This window comes from Bufo bufo, chromosome 6 (genome assembly GCF_905171765.1).
Source record: "Bufo bufo chromosome 6, aBufBuf1.1, whole genome shotgun sequence".
Classification (NCBI taxonomy): Eukaryota; Metazoa; Chordata; class Amphibia; order Anura; family Bufonidae; genus Bufo; species Bufo bufo.
In genome coordinates this window covers 359,926,162-359,948,145 of record NC_053394.1, presented here as the reverse complement: position 1 = coordinate 359,948,145, position 21,984 = coordinate 359,926,162, and the positions used below count along the sequence as shown (strand labels likewise).

General features: G+C 44.5%; 1 protein-coding gene across 2 annotated transcripts in view; it reads left to right on the top strand.

Moving 5' to 3' along the window:
• The window catches only part of CASKIN2 (CASK interacting protein 2), a 52,983-nt gene that overhangs the window by 15,474 nt on the left and 15,525 nt on the right, over positions 1-21,984 (top strand). The window contains exons 2-14 of one of the 2 annotated variants that reach the window (XM_040435699.1): positions 1,680-1,870; positions 2,006-2,057; positions 9,779-9,876; positions 9,960-10,105; positions 11,747-11,842; positions 12,413-12,543; positions 12,643-12,751; positions 12,835-12,943; positions 13,033-13,245; positions 13,332-13,454; positions 13,541-13,659; positions 13,750-13,795; positions 13,898-13,971. In XM_040435699.1, the coding sequence (XP_040291633.1) occupies positions 1,831-1,870; positions 2,006-2,057; positions 9,779-9,876; positions 9,960-10,105; positions 11,747-11,842; positions 12,413-12,543; positions 12,643-12,751; positions 12,835-12,943; positions 13,033-13,245; positions 13,332-13,454; positions 13,541-13,659; positions 13,750-13,795; positions 13,898-13,971 (1,356 nt within the window). In that variant the 5' untranslated portion in view covers positions 1,680-1,830. The remainder of the gene's footprint in view (positions 1-1,679; positions 1,871-2,005; positions 2,058-9,778; positions 9,877-9,959; positions 10,106-11,746; positions 11,843-12,412; positions 12,544-12,642; positions 12,752-12,834; positions 12,944-13,032; positions 13,246-13,331; positions 13,455-13,540; positions 13,660-13,749; positions 13,796-13,897; positions 13,972-21,984) is intronic. The other variant, XM_040435698.1, reaches the window with a different exon arrangement.

Below are 21,984 nucleotides of genomic sequence, written 5' to 3'. Positions count from 1 at the left end.
GCAGGAAGCGGCATTGCGCATCCTGTCTGTATACACAGCGCTCATTCAGCGCTGTGTGTATAGCGATCTAGAACAGTGTTTCCCAACCAATGTGCCTCCAGCTGTTGCAAAACTACAACTCCCAGCATGCCCGGACTGCATTTGGCTGTGCGGGCATGCTGGGAGTTGTAGTTTTGCAACAGCTGGAGGCACACTGGTTGGGAAACACTGATCTAGAAGGCAGGGACACGCAGGAATGGTCCCTGCCTTCTCTATGGGGAGCCCTGTAGCGCGCGGCTGTAATCTCTGAATGGACGTTTCAGAACGTCCATTCAGAGAGAGGCTATAAATGTTGCCGAACCGAAAAACCTACATAGGCTGTTGGTTAATCAGGCTGTTGGTTGGTTTCGGTGTTTTTTATCGGCCCAGCCCTATCGTGGTGTATTGTCCATTGGGTGAGATACATCGGCTTAGCAGCAAAATCTACCCTGAAATTATTCTCTAGTATTCCCACAGCCTTAGGGCTCGTTCACACGAACGTGTGAAGCCCGTGCCCGTGCTGTGGTCCGCAATGCACAGGCACCGTTCGTGGGGCAGGCGCTTGGGGATCGCATACCTATTCACTTGAATGGGTCCGCGATCCTTCCGTTCCGCAAAAAGATAGAACTTGCTCTATCTTTTTGCGGTGCGGAAGCACGGAACGGAACCCCAGAAAGCACTCCGTAGTGTTCCGTTCTGTGCTTCCGTTCCGCATCTCCGTATTTGCGGACCCATTGAAGTGAATGGGTCCGCATCCGTGATGCAGAATGGCCATAGAACGGTGCCCGTGTATTTGCGGTTCCACAATACGGTAACGGGTAGCACACATTCATGTGAACGAGCCCTTAGGCCTCATGCACACAACCGTGCGTTCAGTCCATATCCGTTCCGCATTTTTTGCATATCACATGTGGACCTATTCATTTCAGTGGGGCCACAAAAGATGTGTCTGTCCACATCCGTATGTCTGTTCTGCAGGCCCGGAAAAAAACATAGAACGTGTCCTTCTGGACAAGGATATAGGACATTTCTAGAGGAGTTTGAGAAAAAATGGTCCCGGTAACCTTGTTTTGTGGATCTGTGATTTGCAGACAGTCGTGTGCACGAGGCCTTAATAAGACTCATATGCACATGAAGCACGGACAAAATCTGTGTCGACGCTGCGCATAAAGCCGTAGGACATGCCACCCCCCAACAAAAGAACGTCCCTGACATTACAGGGGTGGGAGTGCGACACCTCATTCCTTGATTGTCTTAGCAGCCGCGTTTAGATCATATCCTGCTATAGAGATGGAAAAGTCTTGGTGTGACCGCAGTTCCTGCAGAGCGCAGTTACATGAACTCTTTCCTGTCCCAGCCCTGGAGTTACTTCATCGCCGCCTGACACCCTTTTTTTACGGAATGAATCATCCACAGTGCAGCCAGTGATCCCCCCTTTTTTTCCCCCCGAACAGACCCCGCTTATTTCTAACTAGTCCCTGCAGGACGTAGCTACGCATGGCCGCAGTGTTTGTGCGATCGACCACAAGCATGCAGAGCATGGCAATAGGCCTTCATTCTTGTCTGCAAACAGCAGATACAATTCAGTCTGTGTATGCAAAATGTCAACCATTTCTGTGGGCTGCGACCAAGAACAAAAAATCCTTCTCTCTAAAACCGAGGTAGAAAAAAGAGCGAACTGGAAGACGCGAGTCTGGACGGAGAAAATAGCCTGGAAGATTGTCTAAGGCGATGTAACCGAAATCTAAAATAGAGCAGACACGTTGACTTTGTAGAACCTATAGGAGAGCCATCGTCTCTGGAGAAGGCCACATGGGACAAGTCCTCTTCTGTACTGCTATATCCAGGCCCAGTAAGTTGTCCCGTTAGAGGAATTTCTGTCTTCTGCCGTCCTTCAGTGGCTCCTAGGTTGACCTAAATCCTTAATTATGTACACTCGCTTTTTCATTGAGCAATGGATAATAACCAGTTGGTCTTTTTCTTGCAGAACTTCTGGGATCAACCAAGAGGATAAATGTCAATTATCAGGACGGTGATGGGTGAGTGTGTGCTTCTGTTCCCATGTCCTGCTTTGTCCCATTCTCAACCTTTTATTGCCTTGGGGATCCACCGAAACTTTCTAGGGAAACTCTATTCACGTTCCTCCCTGAAGGAACTTTTGGTGCAGGATCTAGTGAAGCATTTTATGATGATCTATTCTTGCTGGGATTTGTTGCTTGTCCCCGTGCCAAGCATTTTCGGCCATGCCGCAATCTGTTTGCCCTCCCAAAGGACCCCAAGGGGGTAACCCTTGGCTATGTTGCAAGGAAAGATGGTTGAGAATCGATGGATTGCAGTATGTTATATAAAGGGCATCTGTCAGCAGATTTGTCCCTATGACGCTGGCTGACCTGTTACATGTGCGCTTGGCAGCTGAAGGCATCTGTGTTGGTCCCATGTTCATATGTGCCCGCATTACGGAGAAAAATGATGTTTTAATATATGCAAATGAGCCTCAAGGAGCAACGGGGGCGTTGCCATTACACTTAGAGGCTCTGCTCTCTCTGCAACTGCTGCGCCCTCTCCACTTTGATTGACAGGGCCAGGTAGTAAAATTGTAATCATGTCTTGCTCTGTCAAAGTGCAGAGGGCGCGGCAGTTGCAGAGAGAGCAGAAACTCTAGGTGCAATGGTAATGCCCCCATTGCTCCTAGATGCTCAATTACATATATTAAAACATCATTTTTCTCCGCAATGCGGGCACATATGGACATGGGACCAACACAGATGTCTTCAGCTACCAAGCGCACATGTAACAGGGGAGCCAGTGTCATAGGTACAGTTCACATGACTGGTATCACACATGCAGTTTTATGAGCCAGGAGTGGACTGGAAAGGAATGAGAAATATTACGGAAGGACTTATACTTCCCCCTTTCTGTGGGATCCGCTTCTGATTTTGCCTCAAACTGCAGCTCAATTTGCATCAACCGTGCATGTGTTTCCAGCCTATTGGGTATGTTCACAGGGGCATGGTAATGGGTTCCGCAACCCCGCTGGCATGCTACGGGAAAGAAATCAGCCAGGGAAATAAGTGGGATGTCACTTTTTTCTTTCTGAAAATGCAATGTTTTAGCCCCATTGACAGTGGGGCGATCACCATAATCCCCTGCATTGCAAGCTGCAAATACACAGCAGAAATCTAAAGGATTTCTGCCAAAGGAAAAAAAAAACACGGCAGAAAATATTCCACTGTGTGAAGTACCCTAAAGGTGTTCTGCTGCCTCCCATTAACGGAGGTGAGAACTGTGAGCGTGTGGCAGATATCTGCTTCTGATCCCCGGGGAGAAGAAATCCAGCAGGGCTGCTGCTTTCCCCTTCCACAAAAATTAATAGCTGAGGGGTCTGCTTGAGACTTCTAGGAGTGAAGCTGATGGGGCATTATAATGCTGCCGCTTGTGGAAATTCTAGATTGAGGCCTCAAACACCTGACAGTGTCCGTTTTGTGGTTTGCAAACCACGGAGCCGCGAAATACAGGTGCAGTCTGTGTGCACACCGCAATTTATTGCAGACACATTGACTTCTATGGGTCCACACTTTGCGGACAGGTATAGGACATGGCAATTGGTTAAATTAACGGGCAAAGCTGTATCGAGGATACTAATATAGAATAGTGCCAATAGTCTAATAGAGAGGTATAGTACTGAAAACTGATCTTATGTAACCACCTTAATATTCCTCAATATTTAGAGATATGAATAAATAGATGAATAATTAATAATTGTTCATATAGTAGTGTATAATCTCCAGCATATATAATTCAATAAATATTAATGCATAAAACTCTGATAATTGATATGAAATTTAATAAAGTAAAAATTAAGTAAAAATCAATAATTAATGGTTCAAGGAAGTCAATCTGTGTCCCTATATATGGGCGATTAGTTCAGTATTTCCATGGTTAGTAAACGAACGTGCTTTTTTAACATATTAATCAGGGAATAAAATGTCGTCTTCAGTGATGGTGCAAAGAAACTGGTGACAAAAATGTGTAAAAGGTAGAAAAATGATAAAATAAGAGAAATGTAATAAAGTGTGTGTATGTGTGTGTGTGTGTATATATATATATATATATATATATATATATATATATATATATATAATTGGTGATGGGTGTTATAGGATTGTTTTTTGGTTTTTTTTCTTCATAATTTTGATATAAAAAATAAAGGAATAAAAAGTGTATATATAATATATAAAATATAAAAATAGTTGTGATGAGTGGTAGTAGTGTCCCTTTGATTCTTGTTCTGTTACATTTATAACAGGATACAATGTTTGTACTGAGCTCAGTAATTATTTCAGTACCATGTATTAGTGTTCGCTACTATGTAGCTTCATTACCATATTGATGCCTGTACTGGGAGCAGTTTTGACACTTTCACCGACCGTGCCTTTACATCCACCCAGCGGTGTGGTAATTGTTTCCTGAGGTTGGCGTCCCACGTGTTGGCGCACTTTTACTCCGGACTGTTTGAATCACTGCTGTGTTCGGGGATTGTAGGAATCTCGCCCCAATTGGATATCCGCCCACTGGCTTCTGCCGTTGGCGATACTCCCTCCTTTTAGTGGATGATAATATTTTATCCTTGGCACTTTCCGTGTATATACTTTATTGGCAGCTTCTTTAGATGGCATTCCTATAATTCCCAGACGCGTTTCGGAGCTTACATGCTCCTTCAGTGGTACAATGACATGTACACCTTTTACATATTTTTGTCACCAGTTTCTTTGCACCATCACTGAAGAAGACATTTTATTCCCTGATTAATATGTTAAAAAGCAAGTTTGTTTACTAACCATGGAAATGCTGAACTAATCGCCAATATATAGGGACATAGATTTACTTTATTAAACCATTTTTTTTAATTTTTACTTAATTTTTATCTCCTTTTTATTTTTTGGTTCAATAAATTTCATATTAATTATCAGAGTTTTATGCATTAATTATTTATTGAATTATATATGCTGGAATTTATACACTACTATATGAACAATTATTAATCTATTGTCAATCATAGCTCAAAATATTGAGGAATATTAAGGTGGTTACATAAAATCAGTTTTCAGTACTATACCTCTCTATTATGCTATTGGCACTATTCTATATTAGTATCCTCGATACAGCTTTGGATGAAAGAGTGCCCGTTAATTTAACCATTTGCTTTGTACTTCTTTATGAGATTTTTTTAGGGGAAACCTTTTTAACAGAGCACCTTGTTCCATTGTATCGTGATAGGCGAGCCACCACATACACATTTATAGGTATAGGACATGTTCTGTCTTTTGCGGAACGGCACATATGGATGCAGAAAACACGCGGAACTCATTTGTATGCTTTTTACATATAACATGTCCTATACCTGTCCAAAGTGTGGACCCATTGAAGTCAGTGGGGGACATACAGTACAGACCAAAAGTTTGGACACACCTTCTCATTCAAAGAGTTTTCTTTATTTCCATGACTATGAAGGCATCAAAACTATGAATTAACACATGTGGAATTATATACATAACAAACAAGTGTGAAACAACTGAAAATATGTCATATTCTAGGTTCTTCAAAGTGGCCACCTTTTGCTTTGATTACTGCTTTGCACACTCTTGGCATTCTCTTGATGAGCTTCAAGAGGTAGTCCCCTGAAATGGTCTTCCAACAGTCTTGAAGGAGTTCCCAGAGATGCTTAGCACTTGTTGGCCCTTTTGCCTTCACTCTGCGGTCCAGCTCACCCCAAACCATCTCGATTGGGTTCAGGTCCGGTGACTGTGGAGGCCAGGTCATCTGGCGCAGAACCCCATCACTCTCCTTCATGGTCAAATAGCCCTTACTTTCAAAGTTTTCCCAATTTTTCGGCTGACTGACTGACCTTCATTTCTTAAAGTAATGATGGCCACTCGTTTTTCTTTACTTAGCTGCTTTTTTCTTGCCATAATACAAATTCTAACAGTCTATTCAGTAGGACTATCAGCTGTGTATCCACCTGACTTCTCCTCAACGCCACTGATGGTCCCAACCCCATTTATAAGGCAAGAAATCCCACTTATTAAACCTGACAGGGCACACCTGTGAAGTGAAAACCATTTCAGGGGACTACCTCTTGAAGCTCATCAAGAGAATGCCAAGAGTGTGCAAAGCAGTAATCAAAGCAAAAGGTGGCTACTTTGAAGAACCTAGAATATGACATATTTTCAGTTGTTTCACACTTGTTTGTTATGTATATAATTCCACATGTGTTAATTCATAGTTTTGATGCCTTCAGTGTGAATCTACAATTTTCATAGTCATGAAAATAAAGAAAACTCTTTGAATGAGAAGGTGTGTCCAAACTTTTGGTCTGTACTGTATATCAGGAATGGCGGATCCATCGTGCGCTAGCGTTGGATGCGCCTGCATCTCTGCCCTGCCGTGCGCCAGAAACTGAAGTGTATGCCAGCTACAGGATGGCGTAGACTTCAGCTATAATTTCCGCCACTTTCTGGCAAAAGTTATAGTAAATGCGGCGGTGGTGTTAAGCCACGCCCCTTCTGCTAAGCCACACACCCTTTTCCCTAGACACTTCTGGAAAGTGGCGAAAAGCTCAAACAGTCGCAAATTATGGTGCGCCATAATGTGCGACATTTTAAAGCCACAATTGTGTCGTATAGGCCTTGATAAATGTCCCTCAGTTGGTCTGCAACAAATTGTGGCATGCACACGGACTGCATCCATATATTGGAGCTCGGTGGTTTACAGACCGCATAACGGACACGGTCGTGTGCATGAGGCCTAAAGATCATGGGGCATGGCTCTGTAGCAAGTGCCGCAGCCCATATTCTAGCAAGTCTGTGGGGGAAATGTATCATCCTCTATGCCTTTTTGACGTTAAAAGTAGCAAAACCTCAGTTTGGCAACTTATTTAATGCCTTTTTTGCATTTTTTTTGCATTTTTATTCCACCCTCACCAGTTTCTAAATAGGGGGCATAGTGAGGGTGAGGCCATCGGTCCCCGCACATTCATCTTTTTTTTTACATCTGAAACTGGCATAAATGATGACTCTGAGCTGCCGTAAATTTAATTCTGGTGCACGGACTGTCATTTTTATTACAATGCCTGCTCCTCCTTATAAATTACTTGCCTCCCCCAGCAGCGTAGGCCCCACCGAGACTGGCGTAGCAGCACGCGCTGATCTTGATAAATCGGGATCTATGGGTGTGATTTATTATCAGACTTACGCCAATGTTTGGTGTGGATTGCTGCGCAAGGGATATTTGAGCCACAATCTGCAACTTTTCCCCACTCACGCCAGGTCTAAAAAAGGGGTTGGGGAATAGGCCTGTCTCATTTATCAATTTCTATACCTATTTTAGGCGTAGAAAATGTTCTAAATCTACGACGGCAAAGAAGCTGGTGTAGATTTAGACCGGCGGTGGATGAGCTGAAGTTATATAGAGGCCGGCGCCAGGGGTTATTAAGAACGGCATCTAAAACGCTGGTTTTAATAAATGACCCCCTATGTTCTAAGCTTGCAGAATAATATAAATATTACGCATAATTGCATATTTTATACATTTTCCGCAGCTTTTCTTATTAGAATCCTTTTCCACTTTTTCTGACTCAGTCGCTGAGTTTTACGAGGAGCTTGATTTAATATAAGGTTTGGTCTGAACACCGTATTTACTTCCTTGCTATAAAGAAGAACTGCAGTTTGCATAATGATATTATGCTGATTGCTGAAATGTCTGTTTTAGTAACTACTTGCATTTCTACAGAATCTTTTCATATAACTTTATGTTGTGCCATCCCTCTACTATTCCTTCTAGAAATATATGAATTAAAAGGGTTATCCAACCCTTATAATGCCCCCAAAATGTTTTGATCCGCACGACTGTGAGATGCAGCGTCGGCTGTGTGGGCATCAGAAGCGACGCGGGTGCTGGAGTAAGTATAACCAGTTTGAGAGGCCAGGGCATTCTGGGGGCATTATAGGGGTTGGCTAACCCCTTTAATGTACAACTGGGAGTTATCCGTTTGGGAAGGGGGGGGATGTCCCAGCACAGTCTGCCACTGGCAGCACTGATTGGATGGTTGTCAGACTGTGGGCAGGGACACCCCCCCCAACTGTTAACACCCAGTTGTACATTTATTCATACATTTCTAGAAGGAAAAATAGAGTAACAACACAACAACAAGATGTTTCAGGATGGTTATTACATGGAGAATGCCAGCAGTTGGCTTCTAAGGCCAGGGCTACATGGTGAGTTGTAGTCACGTGGTATAGCTTCTCATCGTCACGCTACTACATTGCCCCCAATGATGGTGAATGTGGTTTCGTTGCGACCCGCGAGTTGCTGTGACTATGGAATGGGAGTCGTCAGAAATATAAGCCTGCTGTGCTGGATTTCTGCGATCATGTTCGGTAATACTGGGTACAACCGTCTAGTATAGCTGTAGTGCAGCCCTTGCCTTGCGATAGTGAATGTGATCATGCAGAATTCCAGCAGTTTCAGATTTCTGCTGATTGTCACATCGTGGCATCTCGCAGGTCACAGCTAGACCACATGCACTTTTCACGAGGTGCTCTGATGGACCTCCATACCTTATCCCTACGTCTGATAACCCATCTGTTTATTATTTCTGTTGTAGAACTAGGTTTGAGTTTCGGGTATTTTTTTTTTTTCCATTTTGTAAATTTAGATAATTTATTTATATTTTTATTTTTTCAATGCCCATCAGATAATCGGGGAATCTTTGTAAATTGTCACCTGTTGGGGCCTGTTGATGTCAGAATACAGTTTTCCGTGGAATGATTTGCCTCCTTCTAGGAGGTGAGGGGCCGTGGCCTCACTACACACTGTGCTCCAGCACTTGCATATACAGTGGTCCCTCAAGTTACAATATTAATTGGTTTCAGGACGACCACTGTAAGTTGAAACCATTGTAACTCGAGTCCATAACTCTGTGGAAAACCAGTTATTGGTTCCAGAGCCCAAAAATGTCATCTCGGAATGAGAAAAAGTGAAATCTTAAGAAAAATAAGCAGATAACCAAGACATATAAAGCAATTAAAAACAGACATGAATAGATGCTGGAAGCTGTAAATGACTTTCTATGGTGAGGACAGGAGCTCCTTTCAGGGTCCCGTACCGTATACAGTGCACCAGAAAAATAAAATGGAGCCGTCGATCAACTGGAGTCCAAAGGAGCAGCGCATCCTGGCACAGACAGGGCTGGGGGGGAAGAGGGCATTTCGTACCACAGAGGGGATACAAGACAACCCATAAAGATGTTTTACCAATGAAATGGCCATGTAGATTGGTTGTATCTGAGTCTGAGACATTGTTGAGTCTGGATTCAACTTAGGATGGCTGGAAAAGACCAAATATTGTATCCTGAGGTCCTTGTATCTTGAGGAATCACTGTACTACATATCGGTGAGTGTTACTGTCAGGCTGCTCAGCCATGATGGCATATCGTAGGCAGGATCGAATCGTTATCATCTATTGTAAATCAGTGTAGTGAGGCCACATCTCCTCTCCTTACCTAGGCAGCTCTGCAAGTGGAGGCAACTAGTCCCGCTCACGTTCTAGGACAGGTTGCTGGTGGCCATTTTCATTCCCGAAGAACCCCTTTAAGAACGTTCCTCTCCTGTTCTCATTTGAGGAGATGGCGGTAATGTGTCCAGTGTTGCCGGCTGGTAAGGCTCCAGTTTTACTCAACTGTCGGCCTCTGTTCTCTCGGCAGGTTTTCCGCTTTGCATCACGCTGCGCTCAGTGGCAACTCTGAACTATTGCTGCTGCTTCTAGAAACACAGGCAGCTGTGGATATCAAAGATGGCAATGGTGAGTGTGAACAGGGCGAGTCCTCTGGGATATCTGGAAGCATGCCGCTCTTGTATTAAAGGCCTTCTTTCTGCTCCATGTAGGAATGCGTCCCTTACACTACGCTGCGTGGCAGGGCCAGCCAGAGCCCGCGCGACTCCTTCTCCGAGCAGCTGCCAGCGTCAATGCTGCTTCCAATGATGGACAGATTCCCTTGCACTTAGCTGCTCAGTATGGACACTATGAAGTGGTAAGTGGCACGTTTGTGTAAAGGCCCATCATTTCTGCTTGTCTCTTTTAGGATGGCGAACATAACCTCGGCTTATCCTGAAAATTTTAGCTTTTCTGGCAGTTTAAAGGAGCAGTACTGGTGTACACCCTGGTACAATTGCTGAGGCGGCCATCAAGCACCCATTGAGTATCATGCATGGGTCCTATTAGAATAGTAACATGTGCGCGATGCCTGCTGGGTGTTGGACAGTTGCCTTACTACCTGTAGCACCCGGAGTGAGAATGTCAGGGAATTGCTGCCCTTCCGATGAAAAGTCGGATCAAGATTGCTGGACCCCAAACATGTTATAGGCCACTCCTGTATTTGGGGGAGTAATAAAAAAAAAAAAGATGAATTTCTCTATCATAATACTTACCACATAACTGTACCTTACACTGCCTAAATAATATAACCACTCAGTGCTCACATAGTAGTGCCATACGGTATAATAGTGCCCATATTGTACCACAGCCTCCATGGTATAAATATGAGATGACCAGGGAGTTTAGACTACCAGAGATGGCTTCCCTGTCGTACTCTCATGTATGAGTCAAGATAACGGAGACAGTGGATTTAAAAGGGCTTTCCGAGATTTGTCAACTGATGTCCTATCCTCTGGATAGTCCATCAGTATCTGATCGGTGGGGGTCCAACACCCGGGACCCCCGCTGATCAGCTATCTGAGAAGGCACTGGTTCTCGCAGTTGCCCCTAGGCCTGTGATGTCACGTTCATCGATCACGTGGCCTAGGCGCACCTCCGCTCCATTAACGTGAATGAGGCTGAGCTGCAATACCAAGCACAGCCACTATACAATGTGCGGCACTGTGCAGGGAGAAGGCAGCGGCCCTACTGCATGTGCCAGTGCCTGGGTTTCGGGTGTCTGAAAAAGTCTCAGAAAATGCCTTTGAATGGAATCTGTCACATTGAATATGGTCTCTGATCTGCAGGCAGCATGTTATAGAGCAGGAGGAGTTGAGCAGATTGATATCGTTTTATGGGAAAAGATTTAGTATAACTTCTACAATATATGGACTTTTGGATCCATAAAATAGAAGTGTGTACACAGCAAAAGCTGTCAATCAATGAGTAGGACCGCCCACTGGACTCCTAAGCACAAAAGGAGCAAAAATTTTAATCGGTAAGTTACAAGTTATCCTAACTTTGTTACCCACAAAACAATATGTCGCTCTGCTTAGCTCCTCCTGCTCTAGAACATTCTGCCTGCTGATTGCACTGCATTTTGAACAAAAAAAGTTCCCTTTAAGGACACACTACAGATCTGCAGTTGTGATTTATTTTATAGCACCTCTATCTTCCAGGATGCTGGACATGTGAAATGCAAATGGGTAACATATGCACAGCAGATGTGCTGTGACTGGTACAGGAAAACAGTATTTTTTTAGGCGAGAAAAAAAAACGATGTTGCCCCCATCTTGGCACTCCATATTACGCACATCTTGCTAAACGCCTTTTCATATCTCCACTTCTGCATGCCTGTAAATATGGCATAGGAAGTGATTATTGGGGTTACAGGCAGCCATATTTGAATATTCAGGATTTTGAGTATACTGTAGTTGTGCTTTAATTGTTTTCTATGTCCTGTCCCCTCTACTGCTAGTCTGAGACCCTCTTGCAGCACCAGTCAAATCCATGCCTTGTCAACAAATCCAAGAAAACGCCCTTGGATCTGGCTTGTGAATTTGGGAGGGTAAAGGTAAGACTAGTAACCTTTTATTTTCTGATTCGTATATTTTGCCCCTGTCATCCTTTCTGGTTATTATCTATCTGCCTCCCTGTAGAGCTATGGTTTTAGGACTTTTAGCTCATCGAACTCTAGGGGGAAAAAAAGTACAGATAGGTCCGGCCTTAGGTTGGGTGGTGCCGTATGCAGGATCTTCTCTTGATACCCATCCCTGTCTATAGATTAGCAAATAGTACCCATATAATACAATCATACAGTGTACAAATAACACCGCTCAATGTGCCAGGTTCTGGGACTGGGAGTACAAGCTCCACCTGCACTGGTCACACTTACCTTATGGCCACGTCTGTCTACGGAGCCTAGATTGTTATTTTGTGGAGAATTGCTTGGCTACGGTAAAGGATCTTCCTTAGCAGCTCTTCGTCCGCTATGGCCTCATAGAATACCCCACCTCCTGCTATTCTCATTTCTGGTAGTACCTTCTACCAAATTGGTGGACCCTGGAGTTCTGCAGAAACCAGGTCTACAGAATCCTACCTACCTCCATTAATAATGTATTGTCTCCTTTAATTTATTCCTCAGGTGGTGCAGCTGCTTCTGAATAGCCATCTATGTGTCTCCCTGTTGGAAGGCATATCCAAAGATCACACAGACCCTAATTTTACCACACCTCTGCACTTGGCAGCAAAAAATGGCCACCGGGAGGTCATCAGGTGGGTGGAATAGCTATAGATTCCATGGAAGGCATGAAATGATCTCAAGATCTGTATGGACTTACGAGCACTTGTGTTTTGCCGACCTCTTCCTTTCAGACTGCTCCTTAAATCTGGCATTGAGATTAACAAAGTGACAAAGATGGGCACTGCATTGCACGAGGCATCACTATGTGGAAAGACCGAAGTCGTGAAGCTGCTAATAGAGGTAGGAAGTAAAACACTAAGAACTGTAACCTGGGGAGATGTTTTGGTGGAAATGACTAAATCTCCTCTATCTTCATCTGGTAGAACGGCATCGATGTAAATATCCGGAACACGTACAATCAGACTGCTTTAGATATTGTAAACCAGTTCACCACCACCCATGCCAGCACAGACATCAAGCAGATTCTTCGAGGTAACTGTGCATGTTCTTGGCATGTGACAAGGTGGAACGGTTCAAATAGCTTGGTGGTGTCTTAAAACATTGCACATTGTCCATTGCAGAGGCCTCTGGGATACTTAAAGTCCGGGCCCTGAAAGATTTCTGGAATGCTCATGATCCTACTGCTCTGAATATCAGGGCTGGAGACCTCATAACTGTTTTGGAGCAACATCCAGATGGTCGATGGAAAGGTCATATCCATGATGCGCAGAAGGGAACGGATAGAGTGGGCTTCTTTCCTCCAGCAATTGTAGAGGTCATCACAAAAAGGCTTGGTGAGAAGATGACTAAATATCACAACGCCCTATAAGAAGTTAAATGTACTTTATTGCCTGAGTTGTGCCTAATTTTCCTCCCTTAGGCTCCACTCTATCTCGTAATGCCACAATACCTTCTCAGCAGCGTTTGGCAAAGCCACTGCTACCGCAACCCAGTCAGTACGGCACAGTAACCAGCGTTGGTATTACCTCTGAATACATCGGAGGTAAGCGAGTGCATGGTGAGAGTGTGATTATGTTTTTTTTAATCGTGTGCATATCATTTGAATTGTTACTTATGTGCTTTTGCTAGCCGGTGACCGTCACAGTGTGGGCAGCGAGGGCAGCCTTGGCAGCGTACGCAGCGCTGGAAGTGGCCAGAGCTTTGAAAGCAGTGGTCTGACCTCCACTCTCCTCATAGAGAATGCTCAGGTAGCTTTCTTGAAGAACCTTTTCTTATCACCTTCCATGTTGCTTTTGTATGTCTTTGTTTTATTGGACACTTTGGTTGTCTTCTTTCAGAACCTACATCATGGTTATGAAGATCACCATAACAGAATATCTGTTGGTGAGGATCAGCTTAATCCTGTTTTTCTTTACACAATTATTATAAATTACTATTATTCTTCTGCTTATTAATATATTATCTTTTGTATTACGCCTGTTTTAGGCACCGCTCCTGCTCACGTGATGCACCCAGTTCATGTGGTGGAGAAAGACCCAGGATCCTATATGCAAGGAAAGGTATGTGGTGGCGTAAAGTGTGTAATGTTGTCACAACAATTGCTCACATGATTATACTGAACCATTTACAAGGACAGTCGAGAATAAGGAAAATAAAAAATCTTGCGCATGAAAATGAAATGTAGACGGACTTTGCATACAAATAGATTTGGTCAGTGCAGAGCTAGCAAATACTGGTAGCAGAAAGCCGAACAGCCACCTAGGACATAAGTATTTTTATTTCAGTTAACGGCTATGGACACCCTGCATTTTTTTATGGTTCATTTGCTTCCTGAATGAAAAATGAAAGAACTTTTAAAGGGCATCTGTCAGCAGATTTGTACCTATGACACTGGCTGACCTGTTACATGTGCGCTCTGCAGCTGAAGGCATCTGTGTTGGTGCAATGTTCATATGTGCCTGCATTGCTGAGAAAAATTATATTTTAATATATGCAAATGAGCCTCTAGGAGCAATAGGGGCGTTACCATTACACCTAGAGGCTCTGCTCTCTCTGCAACTGCCGCGCCCTCTGCACTTAGACAGGGCCAGGCAGTGAAAATGTCATAACACCTGGCCCTGTCACACATATTAACATGGGACCAACACAGATGTCTTCAGCTGCCAACAGGTCAGCCAGTGTCATAGGGACAAATCTGCTGACAGATGCCCTTTAAGAGTCTTCGTTAAAATGTTTCTACCATTTTGCTTCTGCTAAGTTTGGACAAGTCCTTTACCTAGCTGGTGGTGCTGCTGAGTCTGACAGGACTCCTATTTGTGATTGCTTTCTGCCTCCCTTTTCTCAAAGTTGGAGAGAGCATCAGGGAGGGAGAGGAAATTCTACACAGCAAATCAGAGTATGGAGAGGGAGGAAAGCATTCAAGGGAGTAAAGCACACATGAGGCAGTTTGCAAGGGGAAGCCAAAATCATCCTGGACACAGATCCAGCACCTATTACTGGAAGGGACATGTGCACATGAGAGAGCCTGGAACTAGGAGCAGGTTGTAAACTTGTATTCCATGTCAAAGGTGTCTATAATATTTAATGCTTCCTAATCTACATTAAACCATTGAATATATTATGCTTTCTCGCCCAGTTTCCTTGGGGGACACAGAAGACCTTGGGTATAGCTCATCTCCCTAGGAGGCGTGACACTAAGTGAAGACTGTTAAGCCCCTCCTCCCCAGCTATACCCTCAGCCTGGAGAGAGAGACTGCCAGTTTTTGCTTAGTGTCCAAGGAGGCAAGACACTCCCTGCTCTGCAGGGCTGGTGTCTCTGACTGGTGCCTGAGTGGCGGCCCTTCTTGTTCCGAGCCTTCTGTCTTCCCCCAGGACAGGGCTGTTCTCCATTCCGTCTCTTCCTTCCTTCTGAAGGTGATGTTTGTCCTTCATTTCATTGAGGCAGTCGTCCTCCCCTTCCCACCCCCGGGAACGGACACTTCACCGATTTGGACGTTTGTTTGGGCCTTGCAGTTTTTTACTTGGAGATCTCCGACTCTTGTCGACGTTCGGTCTCTTGTGTTCCCAGGAGGTCCGCGCAAGGGTTGAGGGCCTCCAGGGTGGCTTTCCTCCGCTTTCTCAGTGTGGCTCTTGCTGTGGTTGTCGCACCAAGGGCAGGGTTCTGCTTTTGGTGTCACCATTCATTTTGCCAGAGCTGTCGGTTTTTCCTGGGCCGGAGGCATTAGGCTTCGGCCATGCATTTGTAAGGTGGTCACTGGTCTTCCTTGCACACCTTACCGAGTTCTACAGGGTGCATACTCGGCCTTCGGCGTATGCTGCCTTGGGCCGCCTGGTCTGCAGGCGGCGGGTTTTTTGTTGCCTTCGGGTGCTTCGCCTTGGTGCTGTGGTCCCTCCCCCTTTGGACTGCTTTTGAACGTCCCAAGGTCTTCTGTGTCCCCCAAGGAAACTGGGCGAGAAAACGAGATTTTTGTATAACTTACCAGTAAAATCTCTTTCTCGCTCTTTCCTTGGGGGACACAGCACCCACCCATTCTTTGTTCTTCTCTGACTGTTTCCGAGTTTGTTTTACCCTTTGGGTAGTTGGCTTGTTGGTTCCACTTTTTGGACTTTGCCTTTTCTCACTACTTGGACACGCAACTGGCAGTCTCTCTCTCCAGGCTGAGGGTATAGCTGGGGAGGAGGGGCTTAACAGTCTTCACTTAGTGTCACGCCTCCTAGGGAGATGAGCTATACCCAAGGTCTTCTGTGTCCCCCAAGGAAAGAGCGAGAAAGAGATTTTACTGGTAAGTTATACAAAAATCTCGTTTTTTTTCTTCTGCCAGTTATTGCATTAAAGACAACGGTCTGTTTTTGGTAAATACTTGTATTCCCCATGAATTGACAGTTCTTAAGAATTCTGCATTAGTGCTGTTCCTTTTATTTTTTTTATTTTTATTCTTCCCGAAAAAAAATATGTATAAATGGGCATTTAAAGAGTCAATCTCTTTTCAAAAATCTTTTGATATGTCATAGAGACATATAAAAAGTTTAGATTGGTGGGGTCTTGAGCATTTTGAGAGCGGAGACGCCCACCGATCCCTAGAATGAGAGAGAAGCACTCTTGTAGCTCTCTCTCTCTCCTCGCTACTGAGGACTTCTATAAAGCCCAACTCGTGTAGCTAAAAGATAGAGCGTGCTTCCCTCATCTTTTTCTAGGGATCGGTGGGGGTCTCAGCGCTTAGACCCCCACCAATCTAAACTTTTGATGTGTCTCTGTTAGTGACCCTTTTAACATGTGATTGTTTAGCATTTCTCTACACGCTCTGACATTGTCCAGTCTGTTGGCAAGGAGAATGGTAACGCCCAGCTGTCAATGTATTCATACTTTTCCGGGAGGAATAACCTAGGAGTGACACAATGCAAAATGCAAAGAAAAGATGCTCCAGAATGATTCTTAAATGGGAAATACTAGCATTTACTAAAATGGACATGTCCTTTCCGTTGCGGTTGCAGCTTGTGATTATTTTTCGATTTTCTTGTGTTACCCTGAGACATGCAGTTTGATTGAATATTGTAACATAGGGTCTTCAGTGTTACTACTGGACTCATTCAGACGGCCGTATGCTGTCCGCAAAAATGCGGATCCGTTTTTTTTGCGGATTAGATGCTGTCCCATTCACTTCTATGGGGCCCTTTTCTTCCATTGCACGGCCCAGCAAAAAAATTAAACATGTCCTATACTTGTCCGTGAAAATTAGGACATGGCCCTATTAAACTCTATGGATCAGCAAAAAAACAGAATGCAATCAGTTTTTTTTGCGGACATGCTGAACTGTCCGCAAAACAACGGATCTGCATTTTTGCAGACAGCATACGGCCGTCCGAATGAGCCCTAATAAAGTTTGCACCTTCCTACCATGTACATTTAATGTATAGTAACGTGGTAAATGCATTTCTTTACTTATTTTACAGTCATCCTGTGGTATTCACACGCAGCAGATTTCTGCGTTGGTGCCAATCATCCAGATGAATTTCTGCAGCAGATCTGTGGCGTGTGAATATAGCTTTATAACAGACGCATCTAACATTCAGCAGTCTGTATAGGTAAAATCTCCCAGCATTCTCTGCTTGCTCATGGCTATACAGAGCTTTTTATCCAAGTTTTATACAGTGTGATGTAGGTAAAAAAAATGAAAAAGTAAAATATATATATATATAACCATGTATGCCAATGTCCCAACTTCCTCCAAATAGTTGGGACATTGGCATAAATGGTATGTGTGTGTGTGTGTGTATATATATATATATATATATATATATATATATTATTAAAAGGGGTTTTCCCAGGATTTTTATATTGATGGCCTATCCTCAGGATCATCAGTATATGATTGGCAAGGAGGTCCAGCTCCTGGCTGATCAGCTGTTTGAGGAAGCCACGGCACTCACCGGTGCTCTGGTAAGCGTTGCAGCCTCTTCGCAGCTTACCAAGCACAGTGTCATACATTGTATAGTGGATGTGCTTGGTATTGCAGCTCAGCCCCATTCATGTGAATGAGACTGAGCAGTGCCTAGGGCCGGTTGTGACCGATGAACATGACGTTATTTTGGCCTAGGAAGAGGCCTAAGCTCTCAGGAAGCGCCACAGCCTCTTCGTACAGCAGATCAGTGGGGGTGCTGGCAGTCGGACCCTCACTGATCCTGTGAATAGGCCATTAATATGAAAATCCTGGAAAACTCCTTTAATACATATCGATCTGCTTAGCTCCTCCTGCCTGTGAATCAGACAGGATCCCTTTAAGTTGAGCTGACGATGGTTGATTCCTGCAGCAATCAGGAAATTGGGAAGGCAGCTCTGGGCTGTTATACAGGCTGTCAGTAGTTAGAAAACGCGACAGAGACCACCGTATGGTGATGCAATCTCACCAGTCTGACGGTAAGTGTCCGTAAGATAAGAGGTGATTAGCGCCACTCCCTTAGTCTTAGGTATAGTATATTCAATACATGGATTAGAAGAGTAATTGGAATAGTTTGATGGAAACAGGTTTAAGAGAAAGGGGACTCACAGGTCCCAGGTAACAAATAGATAAGTGCTCCAGTGACAGATAAAATCAGGATAATATAAATATAAGTACAGAGAACCTAGGGATCAATAATATTAATGTAAATAGAATGAGAAAATTAAAATGATAAAATAAATATAAAGTAAAAAATTGTAAAATCTGTATGCACCCACTTCGCTGGGGGGTAGTCAGCAGGATAAAGCTCAAGACACCTGTGACTTTAAACCTCCCTGGCCAGGATCGCATGTAGAGGTGTCAAGGATTGATGGCAGCACACTTCTGGAGGCTTCTAGTCAATCCCTTTATTTCAATAAATATATGGCTCAACGCGTTACGGGGACAGTATTCCCCTTCCTCAGGAGCAGGTACAAATACATAGACCTACAATACAAAGTATGGCGTAAAGGTACACTGGATACATACCAACTATTTATAGCCATGTGGCTATTCTCTACATGAAAAGGGCGCGCTATAGCGCCGAAACCAGAAGTGACACACCGGAAGTGCAATGCGTTCCAGGAAGAGAGGCAGACGCAGGGTGGGACTACCTTTTAACAGACGTGATAAACCTGATGAACAGAGTAACACGGGAAGTCAAAAGCCTTCTACAAAACCAGGATGCTGAGAAACTTAAACCTACACCGAAAGGCACCTGGGCCGATGTAAATATAATAAGGACACTGTTAAACGAACGGAGTCCACCATTTTGGGATTATCAAGGATTTCATCCGTAACGAAATTGACGGCTATTTTCATTCTATGTATCTATCCTTGGGTATTATACCCAGAGGCCTCAGATCATCTTTAAAACCCTAATTTTTGGATGATCCAATGTTCTCTGAGAGGTGGTTCCAAGTTAGTGATGATCACTCTTTTAGCCTCATGAGAATCCTGATTACCAAACGGAAACGCCTCTGCTCCGATTAGGTAATCATATTAAAAAGGCTACTATACACTGAATTAGATACTGTACACTTGCCCTATCCACTATCACAAAAGAGAAAAGATCTCAGAATCTTTGAATACAATATAGTTAGGGACAAATGTGGCAAACTTATAAGGGATCTTGCAGATTATAAAGATAACAAGATCAGAACTTGGGAACGTACACGAATCCACCTAAGTTACCCTCTTAAACCATTGACGGCACGCAGTAATGTCCAACTTGGATCATCTACTTATGCCAACATTGTGAACATACCACAAAAGGGGTTTGACTTTCCACAATAGCAATATCCGTTAAAAAATTCCAAATAATAATCCTAAAAGGACGTCTCCAGTCATCCCTCAACTTGCTAAACAGTGTGTAAAACACCCTAACCGCACAGTTAATCGCACACACTATAATTTTCCACCTACAATTACTGGATCTTCCATCGTAAGGAGCCCCACTCTAGGAGATTTACGAATACATCCCTGTACCTCCACTTCCACGACTAAGATAGAAACAGGGTCCTCTACATCTCCAAAAACGATTCCCAGAGAATCTAGCCACAAAGTTCGTACCGATATCATCCATGCCATTGGAACACTAACAAATACTGAAGATCAGAATGAGGAGGAACCCCAAACAAGAGGGACGCATATTGCACAGCCCTCCACTAGTCTGAACTCCCCTATCACAATATTATTAGAGGACAATCTAAATATCTCCACTTACTGATTATCGCCATCCAATTCTGACCAATTTCTAGCCCTTCCATCCAATTTGACTGAAGATCCTTTTTTAGATCGGGTCTCCCCAACAGTACGGACACCCAACCCCACTCCACCGACCAGAAAGATCCTTACCAGCATTTTATCTCTCAGTCCCATAATCAAACCATTAGACTCACCTCATCTAAGTACTCCGTCGACAACCCGATCATTGAAAATTACCCATTTTTACACTCCGGTATCGAGCATAAAAAAAAAAAAAAAGATTAAACACAGACCTAGAGGATGCCGAGGAGGTAGAAAAAGACGCATCCCTATACAAGAGACTCAAACCCAGAAAGCTGGAGTATCAATAAACCCCATTATTAAGGAGAACGAAAAAGACATTTCCTTGGAATCTAGGAGCCAGCTAAAAAAGTTAGGAGCCAGGCGGAGCCGCGTCATAAAGCCCCTAGTAGGTGCCCCCCCCCCCCCCCCAATAATGCTGTATACCATGTTACATATACCGCCGCTTCGTCCCCGGACCCTATTGACTATAATGGCAGCACGGCAGTTCGCGGTGAGAGGCCGCCAAACTAAAAAGTTGGACATGCAGTACTTTTAGGCTATTTTCACACTAGCGTTCGGAGCGGGTCCGTCTGATGTTTCATCAGACGGATCCGCTCCTATAATGCAGACGTTTGCATCCGTTCAGAACGGATCCGTCTGCATTATAGCTTAGAAAAATTTCTAAGTCTGAAAGTAGCCTGAGCGGATCCGTCCAGACTTTACATTAAAAGTCAATGGGGGCGGATCCGTTTGAAGATTGAGCCATATTGTGTCAACTTCAAACGGATCCGTCCCCATTGACTTCCATTGTAAGTCTGGACGGATCCGCTTGCCTCCGCACGGCCAGGCGGACACCCGAACGCTGCAAGCAGCGTTCAGGTGTCCGCTCACTGAGCGGAGCGGAGGCTGAGCGCTGGCAGGCGGATGCATTCTCAGCGGATCCGCGTCCACTCAGAATGCATTAGGGCTGGACGGTTGCGTTCGGGGCCGCTTGTGAGCCCCTTCAAACGGAGCTCACGAGCGGACACCCGAACGCTAGTGTGAAAGTAGCCTTACCATGCACTGCCGTGCTGCGCCAGAGCTCTGCCCCCATTATAGTCAATGGGGACAGAGCTGCGGTCCGGCGAAACAGCGGAAGGACGGATCCGACAAGGTGAACAGCCTGCCAGATCCATCCTGCCGCAAGTGTAAAAGTACCCTTAGTTCTATAGCTACTGAATGAGACAGAATAAGGGATGCCTTCAACATAGATCTCCTTGAGAAGCCAATTTGATCAGAAGGGTTAATTCAAACTGTAATCTAAACTGTGTCCTGTCACTTCTCTCACCTTAATCTTATCACTGCTGCAAAAGCATCAGCCAACAGCCTCAGTGTAAACTGTTCTAGAGTCTGACTGACTGTTCTTTTAACTCAAAGAATCGAATGAGTCACTAACTAATCGGATCTTTAGATTCTTTTAACCTGAGACTCATTCGATTCTTACTTAGACTCCCTCCTGTACTTGTGTCAGTGACTCGGACTCAGAGCTGCTAGTGCTTGCCTCGCCTCAGCTCTGATTGGTTGGTGGGCGGGGAGGGGAGGGGCTGGCAGAAGCAGCTTCCACTCTAGGATCAGATTACACTCCTCCCCAGTCCCTCCCCTCCCTGCTGCCAGCGTCTCTGCTATTGTGTGCTGTGACTGAGCGGTTTCAAACGGTGCTGCCTCCGGACAGAACGGCAGCTCCGCACCCATCGCCCGGGCACCTTTGAAAACGGGCTGACAAATACCCAAGCGCCAGGACTAAATTCCTGGTCGCCATGGCGACCTGGCGCCTGGGATTTGTCGAGC